Source organism: Trichechus manatus, unplaced genomic scaffold (assembly GCF_000243295.1).
Source record: "Trichechus manatus latirostris isolate Lorelei unplaced genomic scaffold, TriManLat1.0 scaffold00156, whole genome shotgun sequence".
Taxonomy (NCBI): domain Eukaryota; kingdom Metazoa; phylum Chordata; class Mammalia; order Sirenia; family Trichechidae; genus Trichechus; species Trichechus manatus.
The window spans coordinates 5095221-5108331 of NW_004444092.1; the positions used below are offsets into that span (position 1 = coordinate 5095221).

The 13111-nt window shown below is 38.1% G+C and overlaps 1 protein-coding gene across 1 annotated transcript in view; it reads left to right on the forward strand.

Moving 5' to 3' along the window:
* Positions 1-229: 229 nt before the first annotated feature.
* PON1 (paraoxonase 1) overlaps positions 230-13111 on the forward strand; it is a 30529-nt gene continuing 17647 nt past the window's right edge. Inside the window, 7 exon segments of the mRNA XM_023740523.1 lie at positions 230-384; positions 2913-2983; positions 4720-4775; positions 6202-6370; positions 9429-9555; positions 12703-12794; positions 12797-12902. Coding sequence (XP_023596291.1) covers positions 230-384; positions 2913-2983; positions 4720-4775; positions 6202-6370; positions 9429-9555; positions 12703-12794; positions 12797-12902 — 776 coding nt within the window.

Here is a 13111-nt window from a genome sequence, read left to right on the forward strand (position 1 = left end):
AAAGTTAATGATTAGTTTTTTCCATCTCTTTAAAGAATGGCATATTTTTGAGGGACACAGTTCAATCCATGACAGTGGTCATAGAGATAGAGGATGGGGTAAGGCCTCCTGGGATAGTGCAGACAAGGCAAGATGGGGAAATTTCACTGACTGTCCAAAAGTCACTGACGCCTTGCTACTCAAAGGAGTCTACAGACCAGCTGCATCAGCATCCTGGAGCTTGCTGGGCATGCAGACTCTCAGACCCCACCCCACCCCACTGAATCTGAATCTCCTTATTAACAACCTCCCCGTGGGATTTTCATACACTTCTCTAAAGGACATTCAGATTCTGCTGTCATCCATATTGGCACCAGATCAAGGTCAAGAGATCCTGGAGGATCAGTAAGTTACTTTTATCCCCATTTTAGAGCTAAGATACTGGAGTCCTAGAGAAGATCAGAGATCTGCCCAAGGGAAAGAAGGGAAGAGAATGTGTCCTGAGGCCTGCACCAGGGGCATCCTGGATCCCCAGAGTGAATACCTACTTTTTTTCTTCAGGAATGGAGCATATGACATGCAGATGGCCCAGACGTCAGCTTTGCATTCATACTTTCGTTCCAGTCCCAACTCAGCCACTTCATAACTTGGTGACCTTGGAAAGCCACTTAATCTTAGCTTTTTCATCTGTAAAATAGGAAAAATAATACCTCAGCTAGGTGTTTGTGGATTAAAGGAAGGTATTACAGTACCTGAAATGTAGTAGCAATGGTTATCTTGTTGAGATGTGACTTGTATGGGCCCAGATTTGAACTCAAAGCAACTGGGTGCTGACTTAATGCTTTCTTACACACCTTGGACTCCCTTATTCAGGTTAGAATTCACCTTCTAAGAGTGAGAAGCATGAATTAGAATAATCAGAATAGGGGCTGAATAGTTCTGGTTTTTTCTGTCCTCTGTGAACCCATCACGTTTAATGAATCTTGTAAATCAGGCAGCATGCCTATTAATCCAGTGTGGTTTTGAGACTATGGAAAAATAATTTGGTTATCCGTGGCATTTTTCATAAATCTTGGCCTACTCAGTGATTTAGTATTTTTGAATCTCTTCTTCCCTACCACTTTTTGTATTGTACTTGATCTTGACCCTCACCCTAATTTACATGTTGTACCTGTCCTTTGAGTTCTTTGGGGCACTCTATGAATATTCACCATGCTTTCTCTAGACCAGTATTTTCAAAATGGTGGGTCAAAAAATCAATTTAGTAGGTTATGACCAACATTTTAAAATAAATGAAATATCAGTGAATAGAAAAGATTAGACTGTATCACACATATTAGGGTGAGGATTGTTTTATGAACCTTGTTTCAGATGTGTGTGTGTGTGTCCTGTGTGTGTATACTATGTGTTTGTACCACATTAAATGCTTTTCCTAGTGTGAGTCTCATGGAGCCCTGGTGGCATAGTGGTTAAGGTGCTAATCAAAAGGTGGGCAGTTCGAATCCACCAGCCACTCCTTGGAAACCCTGTGGGGCAGTTCTACTTTGTCCTATAGGGTCACTATGAGTTGGAATAGACTCAATGGCAATGGGAATGTGAGTCTCAGTTTGAAAAGTTTGTCACTTATTTCCTTTATTTTGTGACTATAATGCCATATTTCCATTTCTGAAATACCTTTTAGTGTCTCTGGTCATAGGGTGGATCCCCACTTTCCTTTGAAGGCTGCTTTCGAAATTCATGTCTATCATTCAGCAAACTCCAATCTCTTTGCAGACCAGACTTTACTCATTTCTTCACCTCTGTATCTCTAGCACCCAGACTGATGGTTTGCCACTCTGGTTGTGCCTCAGGGTGAACTGTGGTGCTTTTACAAAGTGGATTGTTGGACCCCGCTCCTAACGTCTTAGGTCAGATGCTGTTAGAGGGTGGAGTTGATAGCCATGGCATGATACATAGTGGGTACACACTACATTTTTTCCAAATGAATGAATGAAAAACCAAATTGTTTGCAAATTCCTATCAGTTTATACCATGTTGGTAAGAATTTTATCTAGAGTATCAGTTCACTTCTGTCCCATCTTCCTTCTTTGAGATTTAAATTCTCAGTAAGGCAAGTTAAGAATTTATATACTAGTGTATTTTTAACCAAATAATATTTCTAGGGATTCTTGGATAATTGTCATTGCTCACTGTAACTATATTGTATCATTAGTTCTCAATAAGTGTTTATTGTTTATATCTCATGACTGTGCTAACTTTGTGGTCTATATCTTTCAAAAGCCTTATCAGTAACTTCGCTCTGGTGAGGTGGCCTGCTGGGTACTTACTTCTCACATCTATTCTTTTTTTTCCTTTGTCCTTCACTCAGATGTTCACCATGATGTTTATATGCTCGGATTTAATAAGTTGCTTTGTATGTGTGTGTGTGAAATGCTTTTTATATGCTGGCTTTGGGTATGATTGTCCTAAGTTATAAACCCATTGAGCACACCTGCATTGTTCAAATGACACACCCGAGTCCAGGCTGTGGAGCCAGACTGGCCAGATGGGCAAGAGGCCATCTGTCAGCAGGCCTGAAACATCAATGGAATAAACTGGAACCATGTTGTTATCAAACCCAGATTTCCACATAGGGCTCCTTACACACTGTTGAAATTGTTCCTGCTCCTGCTAAAGTGTACAGAGAAGATGACACTATGTATCTTTGTGTGTCCATGCACCCCCCGCTAAATAAATATTAAATATTGTGCCCAGAAGACCCCACACATCTTGCTCTGGCCTTGTTTGATAGAATTGTCCAGGTTTCTGGAACCACCTCTAACCCTGGGGCTGAAACCTAGGCAAAGTAAAGAACTTTATAGGCTGCTTACCTTTGAAACTTAATTATATTTTCTGCATAGTTTTGTATGCAGTTTATTCCTTTTTCCCCCTAGAAAACGATTTAATGCTGCCCAAGAAGTGACACCAGTGGAACTTCCTAAATGCAGTTTGGTTAAAGGAATAGGTATGTTTGTGAGAGGAGTGAGTAGCTCATTTGTACTTGTGGAATTATCTTGCCACTTAGTTGATCAATACACCTGCTTAATTTTGTTCAAAAATAAAACTTTGAACAAAAAGAGTATTATTAACTCAGTAACCAGTTGCTGTTGAGTTGACTCTGACTCATGGCAACCCAGTGTGTGTTAGGGTAGAACTGTGCCCCACAGGATTTGCAATGACTGATTTTTCAGAAGGAGATCACCAGGCCTTTCTTTTCTGGCACCTCTGGGTGAACTCAAACTTACAGCTTTTCAGCTAACAGCAAGCATGCTAACCATTTACATCACCCAGGGACTCCATTAACTCAGTAGTTAACTATAAAAACTAAGACATTTGATTTTGACTTCATCAATGTATTTCCAAGATGTTGACAATTTTTTGTTTATTTAGTTTTCTTTTTGTTTGGTCAGTTTTGTAAGCACAATCCTGGGAACAATGTTTATGGTAATATAACCAGAGGAGATGGAAGAGAGATGAAAGGAAGGAAAGATGAGGGTAATAGAGCAATGAGTAAAGGATGTATTTTTTAAAAAGCACTCACACATCTTTACAATTACCATGAAGCTTCTCCTCATGCATCTCTCTTTTCATACTGGGGAGGAAAATTTTTGCTAGAAGTTCTCAGCAGACTTCCTCTCAGATCTCATTAGTCAGAGCTGAACAATAGGCTCATGCCCTAGCTGCAAAGGAAGCCGGGAAAGTAATTATCTGGCCTCCATTGTGGGAGGCTGGCTCTGTCAGCAAGGATAAAAGGGCAAGGGAATGTCAGTTGGAAAATAACCAACAGCATCTGTCACAGGGCTCAAATCTCCATCTAATTTCAACTAGCCAGCTTTGTTATTTGAGGACAACTTGTATGAGATCCTTTTGTTGTTGTTATTTATTTATTTGTTGTTTTAGTATTGTTTATCTCAATTGACAAAGGCTGAGAGAATACTAGAAAGGTCAGAGCAGAAGACATGTTCAGTTAGCATCATTAGATTTGGCCAGATATCTTATGGTGCAATTTTTCTCTAGAAACAAATATTATATTACATGTTATTGTGTGTTCTATAAAGAAATATCACCAAGAGTATAAATGTAAAATCACACATGTCATTTGTCTCTAGATTATTTGAAATTTTAAAAATGTACATATACTCAAAATATAACTAACTGGAAGATAGTGATATTTTATCTATATTTATAATTAATCGTAAATTTATAGTCTTGATCATATGAAATGTGTCCCTGTTTTAACTCAAGCATTTGACATTTGCTTATGTTTCCAACATAATTTTCAAAGTATTTAATTGATTTGGAACTATTAAATATCAATGCATATTTGTAGTTTCTTCTGTATTTTTCAAAAAACCAGCAAGCTCTTTTCAAATAATCATACTTTTTGTGTGTTGTATGAATTTCCATGAGCTTTATGTGAGATTTCAAATTCTGAGAAAAAAAGTTCTAGCCCATCAATTTAAAACAAGTTTATTAAGCATAAATTGAATTATACCGATTATACTAATATCCTTTGCTTTTCATATAATCACATTAATCAGTTTGAATAAAAAAATTGAAATAATGAATTGTTCTGAACAAATCAAAGAAGAGCTAAATACATCACCCCGTTTTCAAGTGAAGAGTGATGAAGAAATGGACCATTGATGCTTTCTGCAATAGTCTGAAACAATCTGTTCTGTCTATTCTTTTTCCTGGCAGACACTGGTTCTGAAGACTTGGAGATACTTCCTAATGGACTGACTTTCATTAGCTCCGTAAGTATTTTCTTTCACTTATTGTGCTCTAGAACATTTTATAGGACTGACAGCTTAAGTCTTTCCTTTAAAACCTAGTGCTGTTGAGTTGATTCTGACTCATGGTGACCCCATGTGCTACAGAGTAGAACTGTTTCATAGGATTTTCTTGGCTGTAATCTTTACAGAAGCAGATCACCAGCCCTTTCTTCCACAGTGTCACTGGGTGGGTTTGAACTGCCAACCTTTAGGTTAGTAGTTGAGCATAAACCATTTATACCACCCAGAGACCTTTTACTGCAGGCACCTACTTTCAAGTAAAATGAGAAGAGTCGCATGGTTCAAAAACAAACTGTACAAGCATTTATTACTAGTGTAATAATTATGATTGTATGTGTTCTATCTATATTTGTATTCCATGTGTACACTGGACTCTTACCTTATCTTCCCATTGTAGCAATTTATTAAGAGTGGCTTCCCATTCAACTGTTTACACCTTAAAGCACTTAGTGTACTCAATAAATATTTGCTCAGTAGAGTGTATGTTTGCATATACTCTGTAACCACCCAACATTTAGATTTTTACCTTTTTTTTACAATTTTCAGAATAAACCCTTTAATTTAAAATTGTTGATAGGTCTTTCTGTGATTTCCAAACCTTGAAGAGAGAATCCATCATGTTTGTTGAACATCTCCTGTATACAGATCACTATGATGTGAAACAGCTCAAAACAAAAAAAGCCAAGAATCTGGTCTAGGGATTTATAACATAGCAAACAGAGTTGATAGGATACAATATACAAGTCATCCAGCCATGTAAAAGTCTTTGCTGCCTGTTTTCTCTTACGTTGTTCTCTTATGGAGGACTAGTCATCATCTAAAGCAGTGTGTTGTAAACCTTTTTTTAAGAAACAGAATGCATATTTCAGGCAAAATCTTACATGAGACCTTAACATATAAAACAAATAACAGCTATGTTGTCTGATTGTAGGCTAAGAAAGGAGGAGTTACCAGGGTCTATTGGACTTTCCTTAAACCTCTGTCTTCCTCTTGAGGTACTACCAAGGAACCTGCCAGAGGACAGTTTGGAAACCATACCAATGCTCTTTCTGGATTCCTTGCTTATATTATTGCAGACCATTAGTGATTGCCCCTTTAGTCTGTTTTTCCATTGTCGAGCTTCCTCATGGTCTGGAAGCTGTGGTCTGGTACACATGTGGCTTTGCTGGGGATGTTGGAAGGTCCTCTACCTGTGTGTTGTGTTGGGCAGCCCAGGAGCACGTGTCTTTCAGGGCCCCCCGTGGGCTTCTCTTGCAAGCCAGCCAGGAGACTTCCTGTGTGATCCTGTGGCCTGGAGCAGACAAGGTGAATCCGTGTGCTATCCGGCAGCTTTGGCAGCATTTGAAGTATTTGTATGTGCTGTTTACTCATTTCCATTTGCCATAAGGGATTAAAATATCCTGGATTAAAGAGCTTTGAACCCAACGAGCCTGGAAAAATCCTTCTGATGGACCTGAATGAGGAAGATCCAGTAGTGTTGGAATTGAAGATCACTGGCGATAACTTCAATTTGGCTTCATTTAACCCTCATGGGATCAGCACATTCACAGATTAAGGTGACAATATTTAATTTTTGTAAAAAACAAAACCAAATTTAAAAAATTCTAATAAATGAATATTTCTTCTCATCCAACCAAAGTATAATCATGAATAATGCTCTTATTCTGGGTTTCAAGTTTCCCCCTATTGTAATTAAATATAATATTATATAACAACTTAAATGCTTGAGAATGTTAAAATATTTAAGATTTGTGAAGCACCTAATTTCTTTTAATAACATTTACATTAGCACTATAATTACTGTAGTAATAATATGCAGCCCTAATCTTTATGGGTTTTCCATTTTAAATAATTTTATAGACATTTTGAACAGTATTATAGATCCAGGCATTAATAAGAATAGATTTTCTAACCTAAGGCATCTGCAACCTATAGATCCAAGGCTAGAAAGCCCCATTGTCAGCTTCTCTCAGTCCCTCATCTTCAGTGCCTTCCTGTCTGCTTGTTCCTCTGTTCTGTCTTCAAACTGGTCCTCCACATCCGGGAACCCATCAATACTACTTGCTACCCCCATCCCTTTTACCTTCTTTCCATGTCGTCCTTTCAATTGGCAGCCATTTCCTTGATCTGTATGAGTTCTCAACCCCAGTTGCACACAGAATCATCTGGGAAGTTTATAAAAGCCTGATATCCAAGCCCTAGAGATTCTGATTGAGTCGGTCTGTTCAGTTGGTTAAAAGCGCTCCAGGTGATTAAGGTCAGGGCTGAGAACCACATCTCTGCCCACGGCCTACCTACATTTCCTCATCAGCCATTCCCTCCTTCAGTCCTTTTTCCAGACTTTTCCCCATTGTGGATGGCTAAAATTGCTGCCTTGAAAGTCATTAGTGATGTCCTTATTAACAAACCTTCTCTCTGTCTTCTCTCCTTTTGTCTTTCCATCTTCTTTTCTTCCTCCCTCCCTCCATTTTTGCTGCCTTCCTTCCATTCATTTCCTCCTCATTTTAAGCTGTTGAGCATTTCTCCTTCAAGTAACTTGCTCCTCGCTAGTATTCCACGGCACTTTCTGTCCTGGTTCTGATCCTGCTGTGGTTTTCTCCCCTGCTCATTGGTTGATCTTTTATTTTCAACTCTCTGAGCATGCCCCAATGACTTCATCTTCAACTTCTTCCTTATTTTCTCTATTTCAGAAAGTTCAACCTGTCACAGTCATAACTGTGCTTGCTTTTGAGGAGACTACCTCCCAATGTGGGGAATTTATTTATTTATTTATTAAATAAACTCTTCAGTTCTATCCCATTAAGTGCTTACTAGATACTTTGTTTTGGATGTCTCTCTTTTGGTCACTTTAAAGTCAGAATGTCAGAAAATGATTTCCATTATTCTATCTTCCCTGCTCTTCCCCATATGAATTCCATATATATATGGAATATGTATATATGCAAATATATATATATGGAATATGTATATATGCAAATATATATATATGGAATATGTATATATGCAAATATATATATGTATAATCTTTTAATGGTCTCTCTACCCATTTATCAACTATATGTTATTTTTAAAATATTTAATTTTTAAGTGCAAGGAAATTTAAGTGCAAGGGATACTGTGACACAAAAACTCTTATAAGTTGTTTTTACGTTAAACACTCCATCATGGACTTCTTCTATAGCAGTGCATTCATTTAGAGCTACTTCGCAATTGCTGTGCAAGATTCCGTTGTGTGGGAGTATTATAATGTAGTTTATCTGCTGATGGGTATGTAGGTCGTTCCCAACTTTATGCTTATTGCAAGCAATGTCAAAATAAGCATTCTTGTACATATCTTTTGTGAGTATTTCCTTAGGACAAATTCTTAGACGTATAGTCTGCTAGGCAAAATATTCATCAAGCTTTTAATCCTCACTTATGTTTAATTTCTAACTCTCCCATTCCTCAGCCATCACCAAGGTCTTTTGATTCTTCCTTTCAAATGCCTTTCTTTTCCTTTCCTGCCTTTTCTTGTCAGTGCCATCCTCCTGGTCCAGTTCCTTATCTCCACAATCTGATTATTGCTATAACCTCAGGTCATGTAACTCCTTGGCTCAAAGCCCTCCAATGAGTAAACCCTGGATCCTTACCCTGAATCCTAGCACGACTGAACCTCTATGACTTCATCCCTCCCACTTCTTTCACTCATTCTACTCTAATCTCTCCGAACTTCTCATTATTAAGTGAATGTGCTAAGGAAGCTCCTGCCTCAGGGCCTTTGCACACTCTCTTCTCTCAGACTTCCACGTGGTTTGCTTCTTTACTTCATTCTGGACTCTGTTCTAATGTCACCTCATCAGAGAGAATGTCTCTGACTCCCCTGAAAAAAAACAACCCATTACTCTGGATAAAGGTTATCCTATTTTATTTTTTCTTTGTAGCACTTAACACCAACTAAAATATACTAAACACTTATTTGATGAATGGGCTAATGAAGAGCCTCCTTGCTGCCTTCTCTGACTGCCATGTCTCTTAGCTCAATGTGCTAAACTTTGCATTGCTTTCCTTGAGGCATCAATTAGATCATGTCAAAGGCTTCCAAAGACTTACTGCTTCTAAAGGCAAAGACCATAATCTAACTTCATTTGCCAAATCCAGTCACACCTCCTTGACCACTTAGACTGGTCTCCTTCATATCTGAAAGTCACATTGACTTATGGAAGCTGCTTGCCTTTGCTACGGTGTCTCAGGTGTTCTTCTCTGAAATTTATCATCTTCCCCTGTGTATTTCCCTCGTCTTCTATCCCTTTTATCTCAACTCTGCATCTCTCTGAGACCATGTTGAAATAGAAAGTTTAACAAGCTTTTTGTAGTTTTAGTGTCAGTGCTGATTATTTTTGAGTTGAGGATTTTTCCCCCTGTGGATCTGTGGGTTTTCAGAGACTGTCACTGGTTCTTCCTTTAGCCACTTTTCTTTGGAACAATCACAAATTCTTCTCTCTACAAAGAGATGAAAATATTCCATCAGCCTGACATCCTAAATACTAGTTGGAGGTGGGTTGAAATTGCTTTTTGGAGACAGGGCTGACAGCTGAGAGCTCAGTAATGTTTCAATTTTTGTTTTTAATCCCTCAGATAATACTGTGTACCTGCTGGTGGTGTCCCATCCAGATTTTAAGTCCACGGTGGAGTTGTTTAAATTTCAAGAAGAAGAAAAATCACTTTTGCATCTGAAAACCATCAGACATGAGCTTCTGCCTAAGTACTGTTCTGAGATGTATCATATTTCAATTTTCTTTAATTCCAGAGGATGACTAATCCACTTTTAGTTTTTCCTTTTGGCCAGGCCGACTATAGCTGTTCAACTCTACTTTCTAATGATCACAAACTCCTCCAAATGTTCTTCTGAAGAAACTTTTGAGGACTCCAGTCCCTCAGAGACCTTCTTCTTTCCTCATTTCAGGGTCTCCATTTGACGTTTATCAAGAAAAAATTCTGCTCTTCTCACAAACCAGACTTAGTATTTCCAACCCAAATTCCACATCTTAAGTTTTGTTTATTTATTTATTATTTTTAAAAAATATAGTCTTAGCTAATTTCTGTGAATTAGAAACACATGTCTGAGAGGAAACCTAGTGCATCTTGGACCTCACTGTGCTGCCTCTGCTCCTGTTCAGTTACACACAGCCTGTGGAATAACAGACCTGTGGCAATACTCAGCTTGATCCTAGGCTCTTTAGACCATATAACATATGGAAGAAAGAAAACGCCCAAAGACCCCTGATCCTGGTTAATACACACAAAATCAATTTTTGTCTTCCCTTGCCTATGGGAATTTGGTCTATGAGGCTAGTGAAAATTTCTGGATAACAATCTGACACTATCTTTCAAAACAATTTTTTACCCCAATCATGATTCTGTCTAGAATCTCAAACTCCATGTAAATCTAGATTTCTATTAAACAGTATATTATTTACATACTGTACTAGCAAAGCACCTGGAACATAGCGTGTGCTCAGTGTTACCAGTGACCCTTCTCCTTCTTCTCTGGTGGCTTTTAAGATGAGGAAACTGAGATTGAGAAAAATTGAGTTACTAGGTGAAGGTCAATCAACTAACTAGTAGTTGAATAAGAACTACAGCCCAGGCCTTAGTCTAGGATGAGTGGAATTCCCAAGAGCAGCTTTTGATGAGAGAGTTTATTAATACATTCATTTAACACATATATTTGGAAAAGAGAATGATGTCACTAGGTGTCTGGAGAATGTGCATAACAGCAGGCTCTAAATCAGGAAAAACTACGTGGAACAGAGAAGCTGGGGTAATAATAATAATAGCAACTTAATGAGCTTTAACCCTAAGTCAGGTGCTACATTAACCAATTTAAACAGATTATCTTACTTTTTACAGATAACCTCTCTACTAGATTTTACTATTATACCCATTTATATTTTAAAAAATCAAGGCTTGGAGTATTTATTAACTTTCCCCAGATGACACAATCAGTGAATGGTAGAGCTGGGATTTTAATCCTGGTAGCCTGGAGCTGGTGCTCTGAACCACTATGATATAGTGAAAAGCTATTTTATTTGTTTCGCGATTTGATCCCGTAAATCTGTGGTTTGTCCAATTTCTTAGGGATAATGTATTGTTTTTCTCACCAGTTGCAAAAATATTAGTATTTGGTGGCATAGAACCAGACTGAAAATAACCACAGTAATGTAGCAATTAACCAGAATTCCACTCTCTCAACCCAAGGATTAGCCAGGTGTTTTTATAGCATTAATATTCCTATTACTAAGTCTATTACATTTTAAACATGTTATTGTTAATAATAAAACAATGGTAATTATTGATCATTTACTATAGGCCAGATATGGTTCCAAGGCCTTTACATTCATTATTTCATTTTATCCTTACCCTAACCTTGCAAGGTACAGAGGAAACAGGCTCAGAGAAGTGACTCAGAGTTTAGTGAAGTGCTGTGGCCCCAGCGATGCTAACAAATGGTGTCAAGACTCGAATGGCAGTCCATCAGGTTGCAAAGCTGCTACTCTTAATCATTCCACAACCCTCTTTTTTTAATGAAAAAAACAGGCAAATTGTAACAAAGCATACTCATTTCAGAAATTTACTATTCAAAAAGATAAAGGACATCCAGCTTGCTGATTTATTCTGGTGCCTGTGCAGGCTAATCCTAATTTCCTAGACCTTTTTTTTTCATATAGTAATAGTGGCTACCATTCATTGAGGATTGAGTGGGTGTCAGGCTCCCTGTGAAACACACAGCAGCATTGTCTCATTGCCATTCCCACTGCAACTCCACAAATTAAAATTCTGACCATTCGTCTTCTACTAATGAGCTGTGTGACCTTGGGAAAATCATTTAACCTCCCTTTACAGATGAGAAAACTGAGGCTCCGTGAGTTTATGTAACTCGCCCCAGAGCCCAGAGCTGCGTCAGAGCTGCTGTTTCGGCCATTACACTCTCCGCAATAGAACAAAGATGATTCTCTCCCAGATAATGGCTCCGGGAACTTCCATCACCTCAATCAGCAAGGACTGACTCACTTATGTGTTCAGTATTGTACCTATTAAAGCAGAAAAATAGACTCGTATATCTTACATTCTCAGTAACAGAGAAGAATCAAAATCAGAAAATAAGCTGTAGCATCCTATTTCTGAGCGTTTGTGTTCACGGACACTTTACTCAGTTTAGAATCATGAAACCTTCCAGCTGGAAGTGACCCTTTAAGGCTGAAAGACAGACCAATCCATCATCCTCCTTCTATAGAAAAACAAACTGAGGCACAGACGCATGAAACCATTTTCCTTAGGTCACACAGCTAACAGCAAGGAGCTTTAACTAAAATGCAGGTCTCCGGACTGCTGGCCAGTGTGTGTGTGTGTTCTTGTTTGTTTTTATGATGCCTTGGACTGACTGGAGTAGGTTCTATATAAGCACAGATAAATTTTGCCCTGATAATGATTCCTAGCCTGCTTTAATGTCTACTGAATTTAGTATATCTAGACACACACACACACTATATATAATATTTTAAGTAATTCTTGTCTTTGACTATTGTTTAGGTAAACTGATTTCTTATTGATTCTGTGCCACAAGAGCTTATGTGAAAACTCCATCCCACGTTTCTTGATTTTACAGATAGACATTTCACGAATGCCAATTCATAACTCTATCATGTACAATACGACTATATTGATAAATAAAGACAGCCAATGTTATGCATTTTGCTCCCAGATACAAATTGAGAGCAAGTGTTAGAGTTAAAATTCTTCCCTTCTGATCAGGGACAACTAGGTTCCCACTTTTAGAAATAACTTTTCAGAGATTAAACCCCTTTGTGCACTGCAAACCGTGTATCATGTGTATGTGTTTTAATTGCAGTTTGAATGATCTTGTCGCTATGGGACCACAGCAGTGTTATGCCACAGTTGATCACTATTTCGTTGACCCCTACTTAAAATCCTGGGAGGTGTATCTGGGTTAGCATGGTCATATGTTGTTTACTACAGTCCAAATGATGTTCGTGTTGTGGCAGACAGATATGAGTTTGCTAATGGAATCCACATGTCACCCGATGGCAAGTATGTTAATTCTTTAATATGAAATGCATTTCCCCACATTCTCATTAGATATCTTTATAATAGATTCCTTTTTTTTTTTTTATTGTACTTCAGGTGAAGGCTTACAGAACAAATAGTTTCTCATGAAACAGAAGCACACATGTTGTTTTATGACATTGGTTAACAACCCCACAACATATCAACCCTCTAACTTCTCAACCTTTTTTTTT